The following is a 26,840-nucleotide window of genomic DNA, read 5'->3' on the forward strand; positions in this document are numbered from 1 at the left end:
GAGCGGGGGAGGGACGCGGCAGAGGGGCTGAGGTTTGTCCTTTGGCCGATGGTCAATTAGTGGCGGGGAGAGTAGCAGGCCACGGTGATCAGTGTCTGCGGCTGCAGAGAGCTCTCAGCTTATTTACTCCTCTTCTGAAGGAGACAGCCGGGGCACCTCCAAAACCTGAGGCCGGGGAAACATCATTAGGAGAAATATTAATGAGGAAAGTGTGAAGGGAAAGGTTTCTTCGATCGGTGGAAACGATGGATACGATCTCCCGTTTCATAGTGACTACAGCAGTTACTAAATGTTTTCATTTCACCATCTAGTTGAAGATTTTGTTATGCAAATTTCATGGGAGCATTTTAGTATTTTTAGGACAATACATTCTAATTGAGCGTGTGAAAACTAGCTAGCAGGAGATTTAGAGAGCTAAAAGTAATGGATTCGATGTCAAAATAGTTAAAAGTTTATAGTAGTATATAAATAACCGGAAAATAAATCAAGAATTATTGAATATATTACAGTACAAATGGTTGAATTAGCTTCATATAGAAAGTCATGAGCAAAGTATTGGACATGAGGTGAAAAGGCTAAAAGTTATTGAAACAAAGATGTTTCAGTAACACGATGTCGTCGAAGAGGTGCTTGAGTTCATCTGATGGGGAGGTGGGGTTCACCGAGGGTTGGGAACCCCCTGGGCGCTTTCCCCTGTTGATCGACAAACATAACCGAACGTCCAAGTAAATGTTATTAGCTTTGGGTAAGCGTCGGACACTTGTTCACGTTCCAGCGTTTTCCCCTTTCAGACTTGAGTTGCACAATGAGGGAGAAGAAGAAGAGAAACCCCATTTTACTATTTCACTCCTTGCGGGGGCCAGTTTTTACGCGTTCTTGGCCAATCTCTATTGAGGTCCGGCTGATGTGGGCAGACGTACGCTTCGCTCCGTCCTCTCCCCCGGCATTCCTCTGTTTGTCCACACCTCCATTAAGGACATGTAGTCTGGCCATTGTGTGTCTGCGTCTGGCTGGCCAGCCGGCTGGCACGGGCCGGGCAAGAGAGATGTGTGGGCAGAATGCTAACTCCGTTTCATTGTCAGCACTTGTGACTGTGTGTGTGTTTGTGTCTGTGTGTGTGTCTGTGTGTGTGTCTGTGTGTATGAGTGTGCAATACTGTTGCGAGGCCAGAGGACACCAAGGTCAAGATGTTAGTGGATTTCTCAGAAAAATGACATTAAATTGCACTGCACCTGTGCTGCCTGTGCTGCCTGTGCTGCACCGCTGCGCTTGTCCCCATAGGTGGTTTGTGGTGAAAGCCCTTTGTCTTGATTCAATGGATAACAAATGAGGCAATGACAGAGAAGCCGTCTCGAGCTTTCCGGGAAGAGATGAAGGGGTGTCAGACTGCTACACGAGAGGAACTGTTGACAGAAATCCAGCAGGGACGATCACAAGTGAAGGGGACGCAGTGATATGTCGGGGAGTCTTTATACTGACTCTGGGAAAACAAGCGCATCTCATTAAATGAAAAGTAAAATACTATTTTTTGGTGTTCTATGAATTTTGTTTGGTTACAGCTTCATTTACTGTAATTTGGACTGCCTACATTTACATATGAGATAATACACAGAATACTTTTTGTTTCAAATCCTATGTAATGGAGATATAAATGATTCGCTCTAGCATTTTTTAAACCTCTCCAAGAACTAAAGCCGAAGGCTCTTTGTGTTCTTGACAGTGCGAAGAACTCTGCAAACTTTCCATTCGGCGGCGCAGCGCTCGAACTTGACGAAACTCAAAGCTCATTTCATTTTCTCGATTTCCTGTCTGCAAACAAAGGGGAGACCTCCTTTTGTCGAAGGCTCCAGTTCCACCGCCAACACCCCTTCTGTGCTTCCCTGTGATTAGGTTCACAGCACATCGTGGGGGTGAGGGGCGTGAAATCATTTGTGGTTGTAATTATGGGCTCCCCTCTCCAGAGTAATCATGAGCTATTAAAAAGCCACCCTCAGCTCAGCCCCCCAACAATGCCAGTTAACATCCCTGTTCCTCTGGGAGGCTGCAGGGAAGAGGCCAACTACCCGCAAACTGCAGTGGGCACTGAGCGATGTGCGTGGGTGTGTGTGTGTGCAATATACAACACACACACACACACACACACACACACACACACACACAGTAAAAATACAGAAACTTTAACAGTGAGTTAAAATGCTGAATGTGCACTTTAAAACAAAACAGAGAGATTATAGTGAAACGTAAAAGGTAGAAGTGTAAACCGGTTCAGACTGAGGGCAATTCACGTCACTGAAATCGACCTCTGCAGTTTTTTTTGCAGTCGCTGTTTCATTCGCCTCCGTCCACAGCTGTGCAGACGTTCGTCTGCGTCCGTCCGTCTGTGTTTTGCAGGTTTTACCTGCCAGCTCAGACTCACACGTCAGAACTCGCCAGTAAGTTAACGTCTCTCTGCTTACTTAACAAACTCCCCCTCAGGTCGAGACACCGACCTCTTGCAGACACATCTTTGCCATTGGCACAGCTTATAAAGTGGCTTTGCGACTGTACCGTACTTGCTCCTCTCCTTTCCACGGGACAGGAGGAATGTTCTCATTAGCTCAAATACAAATTGTGGGATAGGTTCTGTAGTAGGAGATGTGGTCAGTGTTGTTCCTCTACCACTCCCTCCCCCCCTCCCTCTCTCTGTCACTTTGTGCCACCCCTCGCAGCGCCCACACAGGTTGAATGAGCACAGTCCCATTATCAGTGACAGTCAATTAAACATCTAAATGCCAAATTCTGAAGGCACATGATGCCACGACACGGAGGTCAACTGAAGATCACCAGCCACAGACTGATTGGTCCGTCCGAGCCGGGGAGGGGAAACAATTACGGTGATGACGAGTTCTGAATGAGTATATTTGGGGTGAAATGTCAAAGTCCTTCTTTGGCATGAGAGACATGGAGGAAACGTGGCGATACACACAGTATTATACTCAATGCCGAAGGTGAATCTCCTAGTCAGGAGCATCAATATTATTAGTAAAGTGCTGGTTTCAAACAGGCCTGTTTGGGAACGGGACAGTGTTTTTTCTTTGGCTTGTGGCTGTGTTCCCCGATTGTATAACAATACACAATACATAACCCCAATAAAATGAATTTTTCACAAGATATTCGAGCCACAGACCGGACAGACTGACTGATATTGCTTTCTTTACAGTGACATGTTATGTACCAAAGAGAGAGCTGGAGGTGACAGAGAGCTGCTGCTGCGTCAAAGTTCTTCAAAAGGGTTTTCCACAATGTTCTCAAGGTTTTGTTCGTCGACCCCCAAAAACTTTTGAGAAGCGCGTTCTTTCAAAATCTCACCTGTTAGCAACAATGGGAAAATGCCAACACGGGGTGTGGATAGTGCAAGAGTTGGACATTTTTGTCCTGTGCGGTCATTGAACACGGTTGAATCTCACGAGGTGGTCCCACTGCCCACAGAGACGACCCGGAGAGCAAACAACACAAATATAGAGAGGGAGAGAAGAGGAGAGGGGACGGGGCAAAACGAGAAGGAGAAGAATGAATGGAAACGGGTCATATCAGCCGTCCTCAGATGTGACTCTGTGTGTGTTTGCTTTGAACATTTCCGTCACATTGTACTGACACGGCAGGGAGCGAGACAAAGGAGAGGAGAAAGGGTCTGAGTGAGAACGAGTGAGAGGAGTGTTTATTCTCTTTTTCTTCCCTCCTCTAGCCAGTCTTTTCCCTCTCTTTTTGTTCATTCAGTGGTGTGTGTGTGTGTGTGTGTGTGTACACAAGTGTGACACACGCACACACACACACACACACACACACAAACACACTGGCACACTTGAATCTTTTACTGATTACCTCACACACGTCACGTCTTTCTGGAGGGCTTTTAACGGCGGAGGATTATCAGGCAGCCGGAGCATTTTAACCCTTTGTCTGCCCTCCCTGCTCCGAGCTGGCAGCTGACAAATGCTCCCGTGCTCTTTCCACCCGCCAAGGTGTAACATGCAACAGAGTTTCGGCGCTCCATAACTGATAGCTACAGGGCACAACGTGGGGCACAACGTGGGCCAGAGGACTGCTACAGTTCTGCAGCGTCAGCAGTGACTAGCGCCTTCTGAATGCGTCACCTTCTGGTTGCGACTCCATCGTGTCTCCATCGCACGATTTGAATGTCCACTGGAAGGGTTGTTGAAGTGCACCCTTGTCAACCAGCTGGTCTTCAGCCGCCACATATACTTCAATGGCTGCAAAAAAAAGCACACCAATGACCAAAACTTGATGTAGTCCACCACAGCTGCGCAGAGCGGATATCTGCCGTATCATTTAATCTCACAATTCAGAATTTGAATATGTAATGTTTTGTCAGTGGAGACTGTTCCAACTGCAGTGTTGGAACAGTCTCCGCTTCCTGTTTACTCTGCCACGCGCATGCCCAGTGTACGCGTAGGACGAGTATATACTGTACGTTTACAGGTGTGTTAGTATGGACGGAGCGAAAACGTTCATTGGACGGAGATGGTTTCGGTTTTAAAACACCGTTTTGATATTAGCTAGTATCCTAAGCTTTCGAATCGGGACCATTTTCGTTGATCCTTATTCCTCGGAGGAGTAGTGACAGGTTGCACCTTGGCTTTATGGAGGTTGGTGTCAGTTTCAGAAAAAAAATGGGTCAACTTTAGCTATTTAGTGTTAAAGGTAGAGCGCTGGTATAGTGTATTAAATGACTGAGGGTCTCATAAAGGTCGACACTCGAGGCCTCTGCTAGATAACATGTGTGCCATCTCCGAGGTGGTCGAGTGTTTGTCTCCTCTCCTTGCCTCCCCTCCTCGTGTTTTCCTCTGTTTTATGTGTGTGTCCTGCCCATCGTCTTCCATTCAAAGCGCCGTTTAACATGACAATGGCTGCCTGCCGAGACCCTCTCCTATGTATAGCCCTGACCACCGCTGGCTACTGGCAGGGGCCTATTCACCGCCGCAACCCACCCCAGACCATAAAGAACTTGGCAAGACCGGCTAGGCCCCCCTGTTAAACCGCCAGCGTCACGCTTGTTGTGTCTGCTGGGTATCCTATACCTGGGAAAGGAGGCAGGCTGGTAGAGCTGTCGGGTTTATGTACTGGGTTTTATCAGTGGTGGGAAAAGGAGGGGTTCGATTTTATGTACCCAATTGGAGCGCTGCGGTTTGAATGGACAGGAAAACTGTTAAGGACAAATTGTTTGGCGTTAAACTTGAGAGGAAGAATAAAGGAAACGGTGATTATGGCCAGACTGCTTCAAGACCAGACATGGTAATAACAGGCTGAGCGCTACGAATTAGCATTGTGCCGTTTTATTATCCAACTTTGGAGCTATATCTACAGAGTCCTGAAACTCAGACGCTGTTTCCACAAATAGTCCCACAACTGTTTCATCCCCTCTTTGAACGACAGGATAAACTATTCATTAATGAGTACATAGTGATAATCTATGTCATTTATATTTCCTCACAGAAAGAGTCACGGGGAATTCAGTTGGACATTTTCATTACACTACTGGTTATAATGGACACCAGCCCTCCCGAGAGATTCTCCTGGAGATTATGTATTGCAATGATGATTAACAAATTAGGAAAACAACAAACAAACAAACAGAATAACAAAATAAACAAAATTTTGCCCCCCGCTCTCTTGGACAATGGCTAGAGGTCGGACAGGTCAGCAGGCAAGTGCAGCCTCTTTAGCAGAAGCCATGCATGATTGGTCTCTTCTGAAGAGCCGAGCTTACTCCAAAATCAGTCATTTAGTTGTGGGTCTGGATTTGATTGGAGGAGAGGGTGTGTGTGCGTGAGTGCGTGAGTGCGTGTGTGTGTGTACATGTTGCATGCCTCAGACCTTGGGAGGGCTGGCTGTGCAAGCCCGAGCTTGCCCCGGCCGATGCCACAAAGCCAGTCAGAAAATGAAAGATGACGGCAGCACGGAGCCAAGATGCAAAGGAGGAGATTCAGGAGTAATTCTTCCGAGAACAAATACACAGCCAACCGTCACGCCACAAAAGCTGTGACATACGATACGGCCACACTTATTAGGTATTTTCTTCTGTCATTAAATCTGCCCCTCTGTCGCTCCATTGCACACTCTGGAGGAGGGGGGGGGGGGGGGGCGACAAAGAGTCTAATCTTGAGAGAGAGCTGCATCCATGTCACTGTTGACGCAGGTGACCCACGGTAAACAGGTCGGAGAGTTTGAGATTAAACAGCTGACAAGTACAGGTTGTGTTTGCAGCAGAGTGTGTGTGTGTGTGTGTGTCTCTATACCTCACACAAGTGGAACTCCTATAAAGATAAAGCAACAGACTAAAGTGGAGTTTACAGATGTCCAGTGATAAGCGGTGAGAGGAAAAGAGTTTGCTGTTGATTTAACCTCGATCCTTTAAAGCGTATTGACCGAAGCTGTTGCAGTGGTGGCGATCTATCAGAGGCACGGGTTTACTTGTGGAATTTTCCACTGGTTTCACCCCGCAAACTCAAGACTCCTCCTCTCATACCAAGTGCTCCTATTGACTGTAAGACACTTGAGACTGATTCCTGTCCGTTATCAGAGGATGATGATTAGCTGATTGGCGAGGTTCAAGATCAATTTGAGAACCCCAGATGAAATGGCTTTTTTTTTTGTGTGCAAAGGATGGAGATCAGTCAACACTGTAGATCATCAACATGAGAATGTTCAAGCAAGTTTCAGAAATGTCAGGGAGAAAATTTCCCCTTTATATGGACGTTGATGACAGTGTTTAGTCCTGGCCTCATCTCATCATCTTATGGCCAGGCCGTCCTGACACACTGATTTGGTTGTCAAATTGTGTCTCGTACAAGGGATGCTCTGATTTGTTGCTCCGGAGGAATAATGGCGGGAGACGAGGAGAGAAAGAAATGACACGTTGGGAAATTTCAGAAAACTGGGAATCGCAGTGGTGGAGGATGATTTGCATCGGGAGCAGACAGGATGACTGCTTTCGCTTTGCATAAATCTAATGGAGGCAAACATTTAATAGCAGATTTTTGGAAGACTTGTGACCTAAGGCGACCAAATGCAAAGCAAAGTTTTTCAAGCAATTGCAAAGTCGATCCAAAGACACAAATAGTCGAACATATTTTAACTTGAGCAAAACATAAGCGTGTCTGTGGGCACCTGGAGTTACATAGATACACTCGACTCCTGTACAGATGGAATTTTCCGTCACTTTTACCCATGCGTGAATCACAGCAGGAACATCTGCGGGAAATTTCATGGCAAGCGAGTGGGCGCTCGTACACAGGCGCCACCCCTCACCTGAGTGATCTGGGAAATTCTACTGCTGTTGAGAACACTTCTGACCCGGACATTCTCCTGATGCGTTACTTCGCATGTGAACGGGCAAGCGGTTTACCCCGCTGATGATTGACCGACAAAAATGTCCCTCCGCCACGCTCGGGGAAGCAGAACACCACGTCCTGTTGTGACACGTGGACGTTTAGGAAACTTAATTCGTTAGACGAGGAAGGACCTGATGTGTGTGATTTTTGTGTGTTTGCATATTTGCATTCGTTAATGTGTTGAAGAGTGCAGGATATGTCATGCCGCGTTTGTGCCAGGCTGAGATCCCGGAGATTCCTCGGGTCATGTTGAGAAGCGCTCTGCGGCAAATGAAGGTGGTAACCACGAAGAGACACGAAGGAATGCGAGTGTGTTTGTTCTTGCAAGCAAGCAGTGGGCTTAGAGTTAACTGTTTGTCATGCTGCCTATATCACCACCAGCTCTTCCTGTTGTTGCTCATGTTGCCAATATGGCCAAGCATGTAGGCTTGACTGCAAGTACTTAAGGTATCAAAGGTAAAAGTACTCAAGATATATTATATTGTGTTTTATTGTCTAATTAGATTTTAACCGGTGCATTTACTGTTGTGGTTGGTCAAACTGAAGCTCATATTAAATTCAGTATTTCAAATAAAATTAGCAATTTATTCTGCAACAACACAGCACATTTTTCTAATGTGATCATGTACCTGGGTAAAATACAATATTTCCCTCTGAATTGTTGAAGACAGCGCGTGCAATTTGTAAAACAACGACAGACAATATGAGGAGTGGATCGTTACCGAACGTTAACCTACATTATTTAAAGAAGCAAAATCGAATCACAATAATTGGGATTTGACAGTTGCGTGTTCTTCTCATCCACCTGTGCTGAGTCACTCTGGCCCATCACACCATCGTGACTGACTGCTAACAGCCAGCAGCCGCTCCTTGGTTCAGACAGGCCCCGACTTGCCTTGTAGAATGATTAGTCCTGCTTGTCTTACACCGGACACAATGGCTCCTTCCTTGCAGCTATGCAGCATCCTTATTGACCCATTCCTTACTTGGAACAGAGTGAAATGAAGGGGGGGGGGGGGGGGGGGGGGGGGGGGGGGCAGAGTGGCTCATTATGAACAATAAGTGCAATGTGGGAGAGCCACTTTCCGCCGACGACTGTAAAGACTGTATAATATTGGAAATGGGACGGACTGTTCTCACTCACTACCTTCACACTGTAAAAATCTACCAGAAGTGTGATCCTTTTAGTCCTGAATAGAGATGTGAGTGGACTTGTCTCGGAGGCCATCTAGTGACTGCAAAAATATACATCTTTAGGTTGTTGAGTTCAAATTAATATAGTGGAAAAACTCAACCGGTGCAGTTGAATTATTTCACTCTGATTATTTTCCAGACGAACCTAAAAGAAATAGGCCAATCGCTCCCTGAGTATTGCGAAAGGTGAGGCTTCTGGTTCAAGACATACTTAAAACAACTTCCTCGAGCCTTATTTTACTAGGACATAGACTCTGAAGAAGGTCTTCTGGATTTATGGTGGAGCAAAAGTTGCCCTTCAATGCAGTGAGCAGGGCATCACACACTTGTTGCTGCTCTGCATCTACTGATTGGAATGATTTATTTTTGTTGTTTGTTTATCCTATTTGTAAGGGAACATGAGGAATATCTTTTTTTAAGGGGAATGCTGAGTGCCCAAATGCAGAGTAATGAAAGTAGATGCTTATCTCTCAGGGAAACAATCAAATGTTAACGTTTCTGAAAAACTGTATTACTGAATTTGGTTATCATCCAGAATTCCAAGTTGTTGCTTTTAAATCTTTCTTAAAATTAATTTGGGAATGATTTGGATCCATTAGTACACCATGATCTTAACATTGAGTGACCAAATAAATGTGTTCACCCCCGAATAAAATTGTTCATTGGATTTGGAAGAAAATATACCTTCTGTCTTAACCAGTACCGAGACATTAATTGGCCATCAGCATAAACCTTTGATTCTCTCCCGTGACATTGTTGTGGAAGATCTCTTATATAAACTAAATACTAGGGGACTTAACACTGATCCCTGAGGTATTCCCACTGTACACTTTAATTTACCAGACGGTGCATCCGTAACTTTAACACACTCCGGGCACCTGCTTGGAGACAGGTCTTAATTTCATCTTATCTTTTCTCACTGCACCTCGTTTTTGTTTTTCTTCCTTCTTTTTTTTGACAGTCTCATCTCTTCTTCTTCTGCTCCTTCCTCTCTGGGTCCCATGTGCACCGAGCGAATATCAGATAACAGTTCCATGAAAATGAATCCAGTGAGATGTAACCCACAAGGGGGTGGGGGGGTGTATGTTGCGTGCACTTGCATACAGAGAGAGAGAGAGAGAGAAAAGGAGAGAGAGAGAATTACTAACCATCAGAGAGATTCTAAGAGGGCATTGAGGGAAAGAGTATCGTTAGAGTGATCACTAATGAGGTGTGTGTGTGTGTGTGTGTGTGTGTGTGTGTGTGTGTGTGTGTGTGTGTGTGTGTGTGTTCGTGTGTGTGTTCGTGTGTGTGTGTGTGTGTGCGTGTGTGTGCATGTGTGTGTTCGGGTGTAATTGGTGACTGGGATCCAATGAGTGGAGAATAAGGGCAGGTCTTCAGGACGGCTGGAGGACACATGGCAAGGAAGAGGAGGATTGTCCTCTGGAGATGACATGGAAATGTGTGCGTTGAGGGCATGGGGGGGGACTCAGGAAGTAAGTCATATTACAGTATTATGTCCTGATATATCCCCTGGCCTTCCCCTTGTTGATGCACAATCTCTAGAACTCAGTGCAGCAAGATGTTGCAGATGACAATCTCTATGGTACCCAATTTATGTCAAACGAAGCCAGTCATAGCATCTCCGGCGTATGACGAATGGCTTTGTCAATCAGTCGTCTTCCTTGGGTTTAAAACACTGACTATTTTTCATGGTATCAAGTTGGAGGCTCATGGACTTAAAGGGGCAGTAAGCCATTCTAAAGCAACACTTCTCTGATGGGAAAATCGGGGTTGCATACACTATGCATACTCATATATTAATTTCATGCCGTGAACACAACACAGGTACGCTCCACTTGTTAGATGACCTGCTCATGTGCAATACTGAAACCGTTTGCTCTACAGAGAAGCGTTCTCTCCTGCTCACTGGCAGATACACACTTGTTATATCTGTCCACCAAGGTTCAAGCACTCTGCATGCCAGGCTTTTAAATGTATTGGAGGATGGCACATGGCAAGACTGGTTTATTGCATGTTACACCCAAAAACATGATCCCAAAAAACACCAATGATTAATTAAGAAACTAATTACAGTTTCTTAATTGATCGTCAATTTATGTGCTCCTATCTCTCGTTCCAGTGATAAAAAAAATGATTGGACACACACGCGCACACACACGTGCACAGGCAGGATTAGGTTTTTCACTGTCAGTCCAGGTGGTGTATGGGACCATGTGGTTTCTGGGGGCAGGGAACTATAACATTACTCTCCATCAACTCTGTCATTTAGGGTGGGATCACCAGACAGGTGTGTACTAGGCCTGCCTTCCCCCTCCCCCCTCACTCTCACACACACATAAACACACAACACCCCCTCCACCTGATGGCCTGGGTGCTGAGTCTTAGGAGTGTGTGTGTGTGTGTGTGTGTGTGTGTGTGTGTGTGTGTGTGTGTGTGTGTGTGTGTGTGTGTGTGTGTGTGTGTGTGTGTGTGTGTCTTGGTTGTTCCAGGCACAATGAAGAGAGAGGGTCTGTCAGTGGCCACCTGTTGGCCAGCTGTCTGGGTCCCATTTCAGAGTCGCCTTTCTAGGCATACACAACACCTACAGTACATAAGCAATATCTATCCATCTATCTATCTATCTATATATCTATCTATCTATCTATCTCTTTACCTATCTAACCATTCCGAAAAAAACTGCCATCCATCTAAAGATGAGATGACTTGAGGAGGACTGGGTATATGTAAGGGGTATCTAAGTGTGTCTCGTTTGATAATGATCAATGGCTCGTAGATAGATACCATCCTCTTCATGACACATTACCATCTCTATAGGAGCCATGATGGAGAGTGGTGTGGAAAAACCTAATGATGAATGAGTGATGGAAATAGGGAGGCATGAAATGGACAGGAGGAGGAGGAGGAGGAGGATGTGAAGGGATGGAGTTGGATTGGAGAAGGGAGAAGTGTGCGGAGGGGGTGGGGAGAGTTGGGGAGGAGAGGGGGGAGAGATAATTTCCTATGAGGAGTCTTCACTGGATGGGGTTGGCAGTGAGTGGGGGGAGGGGGGCTAATGGCTCTCGGCGCTGCCTCTATCAGGGCCAAGCACCAACCAGACGACAGAATAAGACGAGTTCTGAGATCATTTTTCAGGATCCGTGTCATTATTTTGTCAGTTTTAGCTGCAGCGCCAGCTTTTATGACAAAAGTGGGAGGATTGCATGTATAACACTGTATAACACAGTGTTATACATGCAATCTATGATATTTAGATCTTGCGCAAAGCTGCTGTGGTTGTATTTTCATGAAATGACAATGGGACAATGTGAAAGGGGTCACAGTTGCAGTGCCCCCTGGGCTCTGAAGAGCAGCAACGTCCCTGTTTCCATTGACCATCACAGCATCATCTCTCAGCAGCGGTACGCATCCTGCCCGGTGACAACAAGACAAAGTTAGTGACTAGTTGTTGATGAACACAGTGGAGCATTTAGCAATTACAGACATTGGCCAAGACCAAAAAGGAGATTTAATATTGAAGTCACCAGAAACACGACTCCAAACATGTCCTACTTTTACTATAACTGATACATCAACAGGATGTGTGAACGGGAAACTGAATGCTGGCAGGTTTGCCGTATCAACTCGTGTCCGTATGCCGAATATCAGGCTATAAGTAGCAGCCGGTCAGCTATAGCCTGGCTTTATCCAAGGGTTACAAAATCCAAATAGCTCTCTAAAGCTAACTCCAGACACGTACTGAAGTCTGGACATTTTCTGGGAATGTTGCTGCATGCCCCCCTGGTCATAATTTCTGGAAAAGATTCAAGTGGGCCCATTTGAGAATTACGGCAGGGACATTTCTGAACGATTCGCAGCGAGCGATTGGGCGCTCTACCCGGATGCCGCCCGTCGCTAAATGTTCCAGAATCTGACGATCTCCCGCTGCATTCTTCGTATGTGAACGGCCTTGTCCAGACCTAATTCTCCATATCTGAAAACAGCTCAAGCCAGAGAGCGAGGAAGTGCATTTCCCGAAATGTTAAACTATTCCTTTGGAATGTTATTTTTTGTGATCCGTCACCCGGGCTGATAAAATGTCAGCAGAAACACTAGGCCTTCTCCGGCACACGTGAGTGACGTCTAGAATTCATATCGAAAAGGTCATCGCGAAAGCGGAAATACCTTCTAGCCCCCAAATAACCAGATGACCAAAATGTCACGGTGTGTGTTTGTGTGTGTGTGTGTGTGTGTGTGTGTGTGTGTAGAGGAAGAAAAGGAAACTATTTCCTTATTGCTGCAATGTTAGAAACTGACTGTTAATACTGTGAAAAATATTATGTGACCACTTGTTGAAGCGGAACATGAGATGAACATTTCAAAGTATATAGGCTAAAATACATATCCGTTTAATTAAATTACATTTATTTTAACTTATTGTATTTTTTTTATCAAAGGATGAGGTCAAAGTGGAGAATGGACATTGGGGAATCCCTAATATATTACTACAAAAAGCAAAATGTACTTGATCAAGTGCAAACAGAGTAAGTTTCGCTGTTGTACGTGGATGAGTGTTGTCTGTGCGGTTCGGCCTCTCAGAGCTCCTCTCCAACGTAAGTACACATTTACTCAGACCCAATTACAGACAAGACTTAATGAATTCCAGGGTGATGTCTGTTCCTGTGTGTGTGTGTGTGTGTGTGTGTGTGTACACTTGACGAGATGGGGAGGGGAGCAACGGGAAGAACAAACCCAGTGGTACAACAACACACAGGGAGCATCAGGGGCACCTATAAGAGTTGTGCACGCTAATAAACCTTCTGCTTGAATTAATGACATTCAAATCCCACGGAACAGCACAACGAGGACAACAACCGGGATGTTGTTGTGATTGAAGCGGTATAGCCCGAGCATGCAGTCATGTTGAAAAGTCGAAAGTTATAGGTCCTGGGCTGCCATCTAGTGAGCGTCTTTCCCTGAGAAAACCCCAACAACAAACCTCTTGTCTCACACAGTTAATACAAGCGATGGAGAATCAGACTGACATGTTGACTTTTAACCAGGAGAATCCTGCTTGACTGTCGGAAAGCACGGAGGAAACACAGGGGTTCATCGGGGACTTTGTCTTCAAGAGACAGTGGGGAAGCTTTAAATGATTATTTTGAAGTGTTCCTTAAAAAGAGGTTTGCCTCTTTTTAAGGAACACGTCCATACTTCAACCAAGGCAGCTGCTGAATGAAAGACAAGGCCTGTAGTTCATTGTCGTCATAGTAGAATACAGTTGTGTCTTGAGATCGGTGAAAACATCCCCCCCCCCGCCCGACCACCACTATAAAGCTACTCGGCTCCAGGTGAGGCTCGACCTCACAACCTGGGCATCGCCCCGCAGGTCACTGTCTCATAAGTACCGCGCGCTGACCGATTGCGCCACTGGAGCCGCTGCAGAGCCTCCACCTCGAACACTGAACGAGACACTGACACTTTCGGGGAGATTTTAAGGCCGAATGCTTTGATAGCCCTCTCGGTTCACGAGAGATTCACGCGTGAAACCTTTGAGAAGTCGCACGAATCAACTAGGTAGAGCATCATGTTGAGGAAATGACCATTTGTGTACAACTAAATACATTTGACATTATGCCAAATTCTAGTCTCTAAATCAAAGTGTGATAAATAGAAAGTAAAGGTTCGTGGTTCTTTGATAATCAAAGCAAAAGTCACTATTTCAGCCCCCGACCACTTTCTAAAAAATATCATATCGTACACCCACACAACGTATCAAACATTGTCTAGTTTTGAACAGTTTATTTTGAAGAAGTTAGTAAATGGTGCCACTTTGATGTGATTATTGTGGGTTTAACGTTAATCTTGTTATAGTTTGAACGTGACTGACAGAAGTTTTTTGTGAAAGAGAGACAACATTTAATCTGGGCAGCTGCTGAGTGAAACCAAAAGGCCTGTGGACTTTGTTGTTGTCACACTGGATAATAGTTGTGTCTTCCGATCAGTCGGTTCTGCTCAACCACCATGGTAAAACTCCACTGCTCCAGGTGAGGCTCGAACTCACAACCTCAGCATCACTCCGCAGGTCACTGTCTTATAAGTACCGCGCGCTGACCGATTGCGCCACAGGAGCCTGTTGTGGGAGCACAGTAAACACTGAAGCTCATATTTGAATAAAAAATAAATCATACAAAAACTGGTTTGGTTTTGTCACATTCCTCTGCTAGACTACTCTGTGGCATATTGTCTTTTTTTTCATTTTAGATTTTAGCGATAGTTTCCTAAATAAAAAAGCCATTCAAGTAAAGTCACCCGCCCTGGCCTCTTTGTGTCTGTGAAACTAGTAATCCCACATTTCCACTGTCGTGATGACCGATCAATCTGTGTGTCAGTTTGTAGAAGTTTACAGTCCTGTTTAAAATATTTTTTCTTCATTATAATTGTTCTATTGTATAACATGGAGATATATGATTTTAAAAAAATGACGGTTACATACTGTTTCTTTTAATACCTGATTATCTGAATAATCGACCACGGAAAATGTACATTTCCTTGCCATGTCAGTGTGTAGTGGGCCGTTTACAGGCTCCGGTGGTGCAGTCGGTGAGTGCGTTGCACCGATTACACACAGTAACGTGCAGAATGAAGCAGAGGTAGTGAGTTCCAAGCGTCACCTGGACATATCCGCCGTAGGAAACACACCGGCATAAATGAATAAAAAATGAGTCGAAGTCCGTGTCTTGTCATGTTTATTGTCAGGCAGCTAAAACGCAACCACCACAAAACAACAACACAAAGTCATATTTTAATGTCTATTCACAATGCGTTCTCTACGTGTAACACGGGGTGAATAAATTATAAAAAACTATCCATCGGTGACGGAAGTGGATTCAAGGCTGTGTAAAAACGTATTTCTTTGTACATGATTTTGCAAAGATTATGAAATACAGTTTCTACAAAGGTAAAGGAGCACTGCCTGTATTGCCAGAAACTGCTGACAAGAAAAAACTGATACGTGGCACAAAAAACACGTGTGTATGTGTGTGGTTTGTGAGTCAGTAAGGCACTTAGTTTTAGAGTTCTTGGCGAGTTTTAACTCTGAGAACATCCAGTAAATGGACCAAACTGTTCGGACAGGTCTAAAGTACAAAACCAAAATCCTCAGCTCGTCCTCTGCTGCCATGTCAGGTTGTGAGGTCCTTTTGGCCAGTGAGGGGTGCTATTACGTTACGTAAGAAGAGAGGTACATCATTTGGCAAAAAAATGGTAGCCTTTGTAACTCCCCCCCCCCCCCCCCCCCCCCCCCCCCCCCCCCCACCATGCACATTAATATTTATTTGTTAAATGCCTGGAGGCTTCCGTGCATAGGCTTTATTCATACCTCCACATGAAATCCTGAAATTATCTTCCTTATTCCTGGAGAAATGCTCCTGCTCAGTCTCAAGTTGCTGTTTGTTTGGCTGCAACAACACTTCCAGCCGACATCTCAAAAGGGCTGACAATCAGTGGAGGTGCGCGTTCAGGTCGTACTTCTCGCAGAACTTGTCGGTGATCGGGATGCAGGTGAGGTACTCGCACCAGTCACACTTCACGGGGTAGACGTAGAAGAGGACGGCCAAGGCGGAGAGCAGAGCCATGAAGACCAGCAGGAAGACGCAGATCTGGACCCGTTTACGGAACATATCAGAACGGCCAAAGCTGAAAAGGAGAAACCGAGCATAACGCATCTGATGATGAAGTCATAGAGGCTCAAACTGATCTCAGAACCACAAACATCCCCCTCTTCACCTACCTGATATACGGCAGGAAGGCGAAGGACAGGAAGAATCCCGATATGAAGCCGCAGATGTGGGCAAAGTTGTCAATCCATGGAAGCAAACCGAAGGAGAAGAAGAAGACCGAGATGGCCAGCAGCTTGGCAAAGGCCCACCACGGTCGCTCAAGGATCTGCCAGCTCTGAAACAGCTCCACAAACAGACAGGCCAGGATGCCGAACTGGCTGCCCGCCGGACCCACCTGAGAGAGGGAGAAAAGAGGGAAATGGGTGAACAGAAAACGGCACAGAACTGTCACACGCATCCACTAGATAAAATCATTGTTTAACTTAGTTCAGGTAATCAGAAGGTCCTGAGAGGAAATTAAACCGCCAGGGGCTGAGAGTGGTTAAAGTCAGCCCCATATTTCAAAATGTCTGCTACTAATTTAATATTGATACACTTTGGAGCTCCGTATGCAGTGTCTTGTACACAGTTTTGTTTCAATAGTCACATTGTACCTCTGCTCTGTAAGGCAGAAAAATGGCCGAGGCCAAGTTGCCAGTGACGCCGCTCAGCAAGTAGACGATGGAGATTCTCAGCCAGCCGGCCAGCTTCTCGATGTCCCTCAGCACGGTCATCTGGAACAACACAGACACCAGGCAGTGCAGGATCCTACACACACACACACAGACAGACAGCAAAAACATTGACCCAAATATACCTGTTATTTGACATGTCATTTTCAATTCTCACGTCTAAACGCTGAGACAAAGAAAAAAAAAGGAATGGAGTTCAGTCACCCAGCATGAAGAAAGAGAGACAGCCAGAGTCTGGAGAACTGGTCTGGGATATCTGGGTTGAGAAAAGGCAGCAAACCACACACATCATCCATACAAGCCACCTGGAGGAGGAGAGAGAGAGGAGAAAAACAGTGAGGGCCTGTAGATCCACTGCCACCCTGTGGACGAAAATGAAAGTGTTGAATTCAGTCCAAAGTCCGTCCGCTCGCAGCGCGCTACAGCCTGCAGTGGTGCAATCGGTCAACACATAAGACAAAGACCCGCAGAGCAATGCCCTCAGCTGGAGCGGCGATGTTTTACATGGATCAACGCATCACAGGTACCCTCTGAAAAACTGACTGGGTTGAAAAGAAGCAAAAATATCAATTGTGCAGTGTTTGCTCTGTTTCTCCTACTGCACCTGTGAGCAGAGGGTGGCCTCTTCATGGAAGTAGCCGTGCATAAAGTCACAGTACTCTCTGGAGGTGATTTCACATCTGCAAAAATGACACACATCATGCGCTTCATCAGCAACCACTCATAGCAGAAAGGAACATTTGAAAGAGTGTTGAGGATCTAATATTCGTGAAAATAGCCAAATTAAAGATGTTTTTTGGTACACATGCAACCAGAAAATTGATAATGGCTGAGACACCGTCTCCCGATTGAACCGTACCGTCCTTTGGTCCCAATGCAGCAGGGCCGGCCTGTGATGGTGCAGTCGATGTGGGGGAGGTTGGTGTGGTTCCCCGAGTTGAACCTTGTGCAAACCTACGGATCACAGCCACAGGGAAAAGTTTACAGTCGCTCATCATTCATAATTCTGCAGCGCTGTTTTTTTTAACTGTGCTGGTCCTCGGTGAATGTAACTGGACTCACGGGCCACTTGGTGATGTCATCAGGCCACTCGTGAGGTGAGACGGAGGCTGGCTCCAGACAAATTCTACAAAATAAAATGCAAAATTTAATAAAACTAAACAAAAAGACAGAATATTTTTGTCTTCCATCAAAAACGACTGAGCCTCAACACTGCAGGAACATTCTGTAACGTTTTTACCTCACTGTGTCAGAAGTCATGATAGTGATAGCAAACCACAGTTCTACATTTATTTCAAACAAAAGAAAAATAATTATCATCATACAAACAGAGAGACTATGTTGAAGTCACCTGGGGTCCTGATGGCAGACTGAACCATGTTGCCGAACATCACCATTCAGATGGGGAGCACTGGGGTGCTGAGGCCACTTCACCCACACTGCCAGGGTGCTCTGCAGTAGATCAACAGAAGAAGTAGCTTCAAAAATTTTTTTTTAATCAGCTGTAATCTGTACACGTTGGTTTTGTGCATTGGCTCCTTCGGCTGAATGCAGTTAACTGTTTAAAAGTTCTCTAGGTGGCATTTCACCTGCTACTGTGCTGTCCGATGTTGTGCCTTTGTCAATATATCTTTCAGAAGATGCTTTTGACAGTTTGTCTGATATGATTTAATGCAATGGAAAGTGAACCTCTTTTTAAACTTCCTCCAGTTACACCTTCAAGATAGACTGAACTGAAGAAGTTCTCTCCGATGTAACGTAGCTGTCAGTTGTCTGGTTTCTGGTTTCACTGACCGAACACTCCTCCTGTAACGTCTGCAGGCAGCCGGAGCGATCGTTCCTCACGCAGCAGCCGGACTCGCTCTCTCTCGCTCTCTTCTCCTGGATCAACTTCTGGATCTCTTGGTCCCGACGCATGCACGGGGAAAACTTGGCTCCCAGGTGGATCAGTGCCTCCTGCAGGACAGCAGCAGGGGGGCGACATTACAATAATTCAGTGCCTCGAGCGAATCCCACAGCCCTGTCAGGCTACATCCTCAGTAAAAAGAGGTTTTCAGGATTGAAAAGACAGAAAAAGTGATGTGTTTATAACATATTAGTGTGGATGTCGCCTCAGAGGGACACTATTGATTATAGAAGTAGACATAAAGCACAATCAACAACAGATAGAAGAAGAAAATTATAAGGGAAAACTTACTGAGCTTGGACCCACCCAGAAGTTTTCTTGTTGCACAAACTTAACATTTTCATAAACTCCTTTGTTCCTCAACACCTAAAAAAATGTTACTCTTATTACTCAGTCATCCATTTTTTTCTGAGGTAATTCAACTGAAATTCACAGAACAACCGCTCTAAAGATCGTAAAGAAACTCACAGAGTCAACAGTTTCATGTTGGGAGAAGCCCACAGGGGCGATGCCGTAGATGGTCACAGCCAGGATGGTGATGAGCAAATGGACGAATGTGATCCAGTATGTGAAGAAAGGCCTGAGGAAGAAAGAAAAAAACAATTTCAGCTACATTTGCTTTCACCTCAGAGGACTGTCACGCCCCAAGGGAAAAATAGAATCATCTACCTTACCTGTGATCGTCCATGTCCTCGATCTGCCTCTTGACGAAGCTGTCGATGCGCTTGCGGTACGTCCGGTTTGTGAGGCGTCCGACCATGCCGAGCCCGTACGGCCGCTTCTCTCGGGCAAACAGCTTCTTGACGGGAACCACGATCCGGTGTCCCCGCTGCTGATGGCTGCCGACGCTTACCACCTCCTGTTTCAGACGCACTTGAGGTTGGACCAGAGGGCCGTCTTTCGTCTTCCGCCATCCGCGCTCCAAGGGCCTGGATCGAGGAAGAGGAGAGCAGAGGAAAGAATCACAAACCACTGGTTGTTAGATGTAGAATTTTTCTTCAGTGCTACAAATGTTTGGCAGCATGCAAGAGAATTCATATGTGCACATAACAAATTCTGTAAACAGATAAAAACTCACAGCATGAGGTGACTCCTCTCCAGTTCGTTCTTATCCAGCGCACTTCCTGTGAGCTCGCTCTCATCCAGCTGGTCGAGGGCGGCCTCTGACGGCGTTTCGAAAACCTCGTCTGCGTAGCTCGACAACTCATCCTGCAGTCCGTCCTACAAAGATAACGTCTAAGTAAGAAGAAATTCATAACTTAAACAACTAGGAATATGTTCCATTTTTAAGAGAAGGGCACAGCGGCATGGCAAGAGCCAACACATGAAACCACAGTAATGTTAAATGGACTGTATTTATTTCGTGCTCTCCTGGTCTTATTGACCAATCAAAGCGCTTGACAGTACAATTCACATTCACAAACTTATACACCAATTCATAAAGCACTTAAATTACACAAGACTTTATATCTATCACACTCTGTCTGCAGTGTCTTGCCCAAGGATACGCAGGCGGGAGGAGCCGGGGATCAACTTTGGTCTGAGCTTAATTATTGTGTCAAATGAATAAATCAAGTTGTAATGTAAATGTATAACTTATTTGGTAATAACAATATTCTATACATGAATTATATATTCTTAAAAATTGCGGAGAAAAGTGGAGTTTTGAGTTTAATATTGTTGATTCAGGTGGATTAGCCTGGCAGTGTGTGGAAGTGTGTCCACATCAGCTCACTCTGGTGAAGAAGGAAGTGTCCAGGTCATCAGAGAAGTCCACGGTGTCATCTTCGAAGAAACTGGGAGGCATGAAACTCCGCCTGCGATGTCGCCCAGCGGTGCTCTCGCCCAACGTCCGGCCCTGACAAACCGAAATACGAACACAGACATCGTCATCCACTGATGTCAGAGTGACACTGTACAATGATTAGTCTCTGTATGGAGTCATGCCAATAAAGCAGCATTACTGAAGAAATTCTATAAATTAATGTGATGTATCAGTATATCACTATGACAACAAATGGGACCATGGTCAATATGATTATCAGCCTCTGCTCACACCAGGGAGGCAGAAACACAGAGTACACCCCGGGTCAGACAGTTCATCCGGAGGAATCCCCAGCGGTGTGTGTGCCACTTTGATAATGTCGTATTATGGTTACGTAGCAGCAGTGACCTCCTGTGTGTCGCTGGATTAGCGCTGCACTTCTGCAATATTCCGACCGCATTCCAGCAGATATCTGAGCATCCGCTGTGCATCACCGTGGACCATCTGCTAGTAAACCCCCTCCCCCCTGCTCAACACACACTAGTGGATCTCCCTGAACACCCACCCATCACTGTATATATGTACAGTGTATGCATCTGTTGCCAGTGGGGGTCATCTACACATTACTGTAAAGTAAGAGTTTAATCCACGGCACGGCAGCTGATCTCATGTCTTATGTAACATGCCCACACACACAGAGATAAACTCAGAGATAAATCCCGTCCATTCATTTGTGTAGGAGACGGGGACACAGCAGAATGCAATGAGAAAAAAGGGGAGTTTTCTAAGAATCTCTTTACAAAAACATGAAAATTATGGAGATTAAGTGTGTGTGTGTGTGCATTTTTTTAAATGCACATACTATAGTTATACTATGCTATTCATTTTGAAGCATTAAAAAAATGGAGATCATTGAATATCCGGAGCACAATCTCCTTTTATTAACTGGAGATAAATCTACTGCCGTGTGCCCTTATATGAAGTTATAGCTGCTCCTAATGTGCATTAATAAGACAAGTCATTAACATTTCAGGAAAAGAGGGGTCGGCAGAAGCTTAGAAGAGTCAGAGGCAGACTTCTGTATTGAGAAAAAAAAACAAAAAAAAAACACCTTCATGAGTGCCGCTGCAGCCTTGAGACTCATGACAGCAACAGACTCCCGCTTGCGTCGTCGTGGCAACCGGTTGAGGGCGGAGCGGGAGCTCGAAAAGGAGCAGAGGGAGGCGGTGCCAGGCGTGAGGGGAGTTTGCGGGACACTGAAGCCGCCGACCTCTTCCACCATGCGGAAGGCACGACCCCGGGCCAGGGGGTCTACGATCTGCCCACACGCACACACACACACACACACACACACGCACACACACACACACACACACACACACACACACACACACACAGAGAGTACTTATAATACTCAGTCAAGCCACGGACAGTAAACAACAGTATACACACAGCGTAAGAACAGTGAGCACACATCTTAACTGGGGTTAGATTGATGTATCAGGTGAAGCTAATTTTTTCAATCAGTAGATTTCAGTGACAAGAAAGTTTTACAAATGTTATATGGCAATTTACAAAACGTAGTGTTGATGAAATGATTGACAATAGCAGCAGAGACTTTAGATTTTGCACTGTCACCCCTGGGCTGCTTCATGAAACAATCAACCGGCTAGATGAAACACTGAATCATTTATCAAAACACTCTATAGTCTGTATACTACAATTCAAGGAATCTCTGTCTGGTCTGTCTGTCTGTCTGTCTGAAATGCTGTGACATCATCACTGTACTTTGACCTGCTCTGCTTTACAGCCAATCAGCATTCAGTGTTTTTTCTGCAAGGCACATCGGGTGACACCACGGCCTCGGGGAGGGATGAAAAGGGCCCATGAGCTCTGCAAAAACCACTAGAGTTGAATAAGCATGTCACATCAAAACAGGCAAATATTCTAATGTTTTCACATAAAAACTTAGCTCCACGTGTTAGTCTGAAAGAATATCCATCAATCGAACCCAAGGCAAGATGACAAAGCAAAGAGGAAAAGCAAGCGCCATTAAGCTAATAAGAAAGAGAGTGAAAGAGTGGAAGAAGCGACGTGAAAAGGAGTGAATTCTTCCGTTTATTCCCCAAGGCACTGGCCTACCCTCTGCATGCCATAGTGGTGGTGACTGGGGTGGAGGGGTGGGAGGTAGATGGGAGGAGGGGTCTCAGTGCTGGCCAGGGAGAGGTTGTCCTGGCTGTGCAGCTCCATTTCCCTCATCACCTGAGCCTTGAGACCTCCGTACAGGTGGCGGCAGTGCTGCAGGCTCTTCCTCCTCCATCGCTGGGTGCTGTCGCTGTCTTTGCTCACCCCGAACCAGTCGGCCGTACCCCTGGAGAGAGGAGGGGTCAGTGAGTAAAGACGACGGTTCTGGTATGTTTGTACGATCTTGGACATGAGGAAATTAGGCAGAAAGCAATAGACAGGCACGGGTACAATTTGTCATTTTCTTGTCTATACTGAGAGAGAGAAAGAGAGAGAGAGAGAGCGAGAGAGAAAGAGAGCCAGACATCTACAATACAGAGAGAATCCTGCTGTGCAGTCTTGACGTATGAAACCTAACGCTTTTCCTTTGTTACATCAAATACTAAATAGAAAGCAAAAATAAGACAAAATAAAACAAAAGCGATGATCAATTTGAGCTTCTTCTTGTTGTATAAAAAAGAATGATTGCATGGGGCATGTAGGGTGAACGGGAAACGAATACATCTTGGCTTCGGGGGTCTATATATAATACAGGGGTCTATCTGTAATACAGGGAGAATCTGGTTTTAGCACTCTGTACATATGGAACCTTTTCTGTTGGTACCACAAATGCTAAATAGAAAGCAAAAATGCAGAGTTTACAATATGAAAACGAAATTTCAAACCAAAAGCATTGATCAATGTCAGCTACTTTTTGTTGTGTGTAAAACTGCACGCGGCATGAAGGGTGAATGGAAACTAATAACTCTTGGCTACAGCGGAAAGGGACATATAGCAATTTTATGCTGGCCTCTGTTCGGTCAGCAGTAAAGAAGCACTTGCTGCCTGCCGGTCCTGCAGTAGATGATCTGATCTTCTCATCTAAACTCTCATTCACCGCGTGCGTCCTGGTCCTTTTTTCTCTTTTTTACCATTAACAGTGCCGCGAGCCAGCCTGCATGTTAACCGATCAGGAGGGGGGGGGGAACTGTTTGGAGAACACAACACTCAGTAATAAACACTCGGCACTCATCATCCAGAAGGAGGCCAGCTGGGGAAGCCTTTTAAGGCTGCGCAAGGGGCAGGGAGGGGGCGGCCTGGCCCTGGTTGTTGTTCTTCCAGTGAAGAAGACGAAGAGGAGAGGTTTGGGAAGAGAGCGAGAGAGAGAGTTGGGGGGGTCAGACTCGGCATCTTTGCGCAGGAGAGGAGGAGGTGCACACAGATGGGAGGGGGGAGACAGTGAGAGGCCAGGGGGAGAGGGGGTCATAACATGAAATTAACTGAAAATAAGGAAAAGATCAAATTCAGGATAACATCCACAGCGCTGAAGGTAAATCAATGTGAATGCAGCCCTATATCGGGCCAGATGGCGCTTGCTTGTGTGTGTAGTTGTTTAGATCAGTGGTAATTTGTCTTTGCGCACATGCACGACACATTGGCCCAGGCAAAACTCAAAAACAAAATATATTCACAACCATTTGACGACTGCACAACTCTATCACACGTCATAGATTAAGATCAAGATTCATGTCAGCCCACGAGTCGCTCCCATGTCCCCCAGGTAAGGCTGGTACACACACGTCCTGCCTCGACTACTATACCGTGACGACAGGCTGGACGAAATCGTCTGGACGCAGAAATCAAGTAGAAGATCTTGGGACAGTCTAAATATATTACACTGCTGAAAAAATACAGCGCAGAATAAAGAAAAAGATAAATGTAAGCTTGGGTAATAGGTATTTAGTTTGGAGTGGGTAAATCAACGGAGGGTTTCGTTGTTGCTTCTCTACGGCAAGTTCAGCTCTACATAGTTCTACTGACGCATCAGTTCACCAAATGTTTTGCTGTTTAATAAAAGCAAATGAATACAAGCTGTTGCATGTCCATCTCTGAAGTAACAGCAATTGGGCCTTTACAAAAAAAACTTACAGGGACAGTTTCAACTGTTCTGTTTTCACTTGTCCTTTTAGTGTCACATTGATCCACATGCTGTGTCACACCACAAACCTTTCCTCTGGGAAGTCAGAATGTTTGTCTTCTCCAGCACGACGATAGTCAAAATTCGAAATGAAGATTTTTTTGACATATCTCGACTTTGGCCCCAAACCGCCTGCGCTAATTAACGAAGCAACTGGTCAACATGACTCACTGTTGACTCAGATCAACATTGAGTATCTCGTAGCTCCGGTTGAGTAAAACTACAGCACACCCACCTGTCAGGAGAGCTCCAGGAGGGGTTCGGGGTCTGGGTCATACCTGAGGGGGGCTGGGACTATGGAGCTGCGTCGCCTCCATCACCAGCATCACTGACACACTGTCCCCGCTTAGCCCCTGACCTGTGTTAAACCATGATCCGCCAAACGCACACTGATCCACCGCAGATCACACATGAAACGTTCCATAAGGGGATTTCCTGATATCCAGGCCAGCGGTACCTTGTAACACTTGCTGTTACGCAAAGAGAGGATGATCACCACATGTCCAGACTCGGTGTAACTTCCCCTGTCCTGCTCAGCGAGCGGCTGAGTAATCAAAAGTGAGAGGAAAGCTGGCGTTGATCTCCTTGGCGAGGCGGGGAATGTCCTGATGTAAAAAGGATCCACGGAGGACTTCCACCAGCTGGACCAGCTCATTCAGCACACAATGAGCGGGAGGATCTTGAAACTTTCTGACCCCGTGTCGCCAGCAGCACGCAACAGAAGTTTCCATTCGACTGTATGTGTGTGTGTGTGTGTGTGTGTGAGAGAGAGAGAGTGTGTGAATGTGTCAGTGTCTGGCAGAGGCGTCCCAGTGTCCTTTCTCGAGAACTGCGTAAAAGGATGTGACCTACTGGGCAGAGAAGACAGCAGCTCTGGTCCTTGTCAAACTGTGTGTGTGTGTGTGTGTGTGTGTGTGCGTGCGTGTGTGTAAACACCAGTTCCCCCTTTAACATACCAGCACTCCACAGGAAATAGGAGATTAGAGGGAGGGAGAGAAGAAAGATGGAACACCATGCACACATACACATTAGGAGGGAGGAGAGAGGGAGGAAAGGCACCGGGACATGCCTGGACACGACACACACACACACACACACACACACATAAACACACACACACACACACAGACACACACGCACGCACACACCGGCGCACACATACGAGCACACACAATGGAGTCGGGATACTACAAACGTTAAGCTTCTCCGAACCACAGCCCATAGTGTGAACCGCACCTCCTGTGCCGCACAGATCATTTTGTGGCAGCAGAAGGAAAAGATCGTTCAGTTGAGGGTTAGTTGCTAGTTGAAAATCAATTTCTCCTTAGCGTGACTCATAAAAAAAAGCTCTCCTGTTGCCCTCCATATCAACAGGGGTCACGGCGCCCTCCCGGTTACCCTACGAGTCAGCATGCTCACGCACAGATCACACACAGATAAGCGCTTTGTTTGAACGGCAACAAGATTTATCCTGTATTTACGAAGTCCTTTTGAGGAGGAGGTACCTCGACTAACCTCCGAGGACTCATGTACACAAACCTCCCCTCAATCCCATTAGATCTCTAAAAAACCTCAAACACATTCATTCTCTCACATACCCGCACATACAAGGCTAATAAACCTCGGTGTGATTCAGTTAAGACGTCGAAGCGCTCCTTTTGGCCCCACGTTCAAACATTTACGTTCAATTTGACGACATGGCGGGAGCCGCTTTGATGTGGCCCACATCCTCTGTGTGGTGCGTAGAGGGTCTGTATGACTAATTGTATTATTTTGTGTGCCTCAAACCATATGGCGCTGTGTGTCACCTGGACTGACACTAATACGCCGCCCAATGTGCATTCTTCATGTGTCACAGACGCTTTTCAAGGCACTCACAGCTGTGGAACAAAGAGATGAGGAGAGCGATGGGGGGATTTCTTTGGCGTGCAAAAAAATCTGTCAATTACGGATAAAAGGTGGTAAACGCATTCATTTACATCCAGTTTTCCCCTTTTACCCCGTCCGAAGTGCCTTTACACCGTCTGTATATTAATGATGCATTTGACCTT

General features: G+C 45.8%; 1 protein-coding gene and 1 non-coding gene across 16 annotated transcripts in view; both read right to left on the minus strand.

The window, feature by feature from the left end:
• Positions 1-14,351: 14,351 nt before the first annotated feature.
• rhbdf1b (rhomboid 5 homolog 1b (Drosophila)) overlaps positions 14,352-26,840 on the minus strand; it is a 28,166-nt gene continuing 15,677 nt past the window's right edge. For 8 of the 15 annotated variants that reach the window (XM_035612891.2, XM_035612884.2, XM_035612882.2 and 5 more), the window contains 16 exons: positions 22,731-22,959; positions 21,700-21,906; positions 20,559-20,681; positions 19,902-20,044; positions 19,498-19,752; positions 19,292-19,403; positions 19,115-19,189; positions 18,712-18,873; positions 18,269-18,369; positions 17,980-18,043; positions 17,777-17,871; positions 17,522-17,597; positions 17,122-17,222; positions 16,840-16,993; positions 16,357-16,580; positions 15,867-16,262 (listed from right to left, as the gene is read on the minus strand). In XM_035612891.2, coding sequence (XP_035468784.1) covers positions 16,067-16,262; positions 16,357-16,580; positions 16,840-16,993; positions 17,122-17,222; positions 17,522-17,597; positions 17,777-17,871; positions 17,980-18,043; positions 18,269-18,369; positions 18,712-18,873; positions 19,115-19,189; positions 19,292-19,403; positions 19,498-19,752; positions 19,902-20,044; positions 20,559-20,681; positions 21,700-21,906; positions 22,731-22,959 — 2,317 coding nt within the window. In that variant the 3' untranslated portion in view covers positions 15,867-16,066. Of the gene's footprint in view, positions 14,698-15,866; positions 16,263-16,356; positions 16,581-16,839; positions 16,994-17,121; positions 17,223-17,521; positions 17,598-17,776; positions 17,872-17,979; positions 18,044-18,268; positions 18,370-18,711; positions 18,874-19,114; positions 19,190-19,291; positions 19,404-19,497; positions 19,753-19,901; positions 20,045-20,558; positions 20,682-21,699; positions 21,907-22,730; positions 22,960-25,024; positions 25,613-26,840 lie in introns of those variants that run through there. The other 7 variants (XM_035612893.2, XM_035612890.2, XR_004785684.2 and 4 more) reach the window with 6 other exon arrangements.
• On the minus strand, positions 14,604-14,697 carry trnai-uau. The gene is made up of 2 exons: positions 14,660-14,697; positions 14,604-14,639 (listed from the first exon to the last, which is right to left on the minus strand). It is a non-coding gene; the product is annotated as a tRNA-Ile (tRNA).

Source organism: Scophthalmus maximus, chromosome 16, assembly GCF_022379125.1.
Source record: "Scophthalmus maximus strain ysfricsl-2021 chromosome 16, ASM2237912v1, whole genome shotgun sequence".
NCBI classification, from domain to species: Eukaryota; Metazoa; Chordata; class Actinopteri; order Pleuronectiformes; family Scophthalmidae; genus Scophthalmus; species Scophthalmus maximus.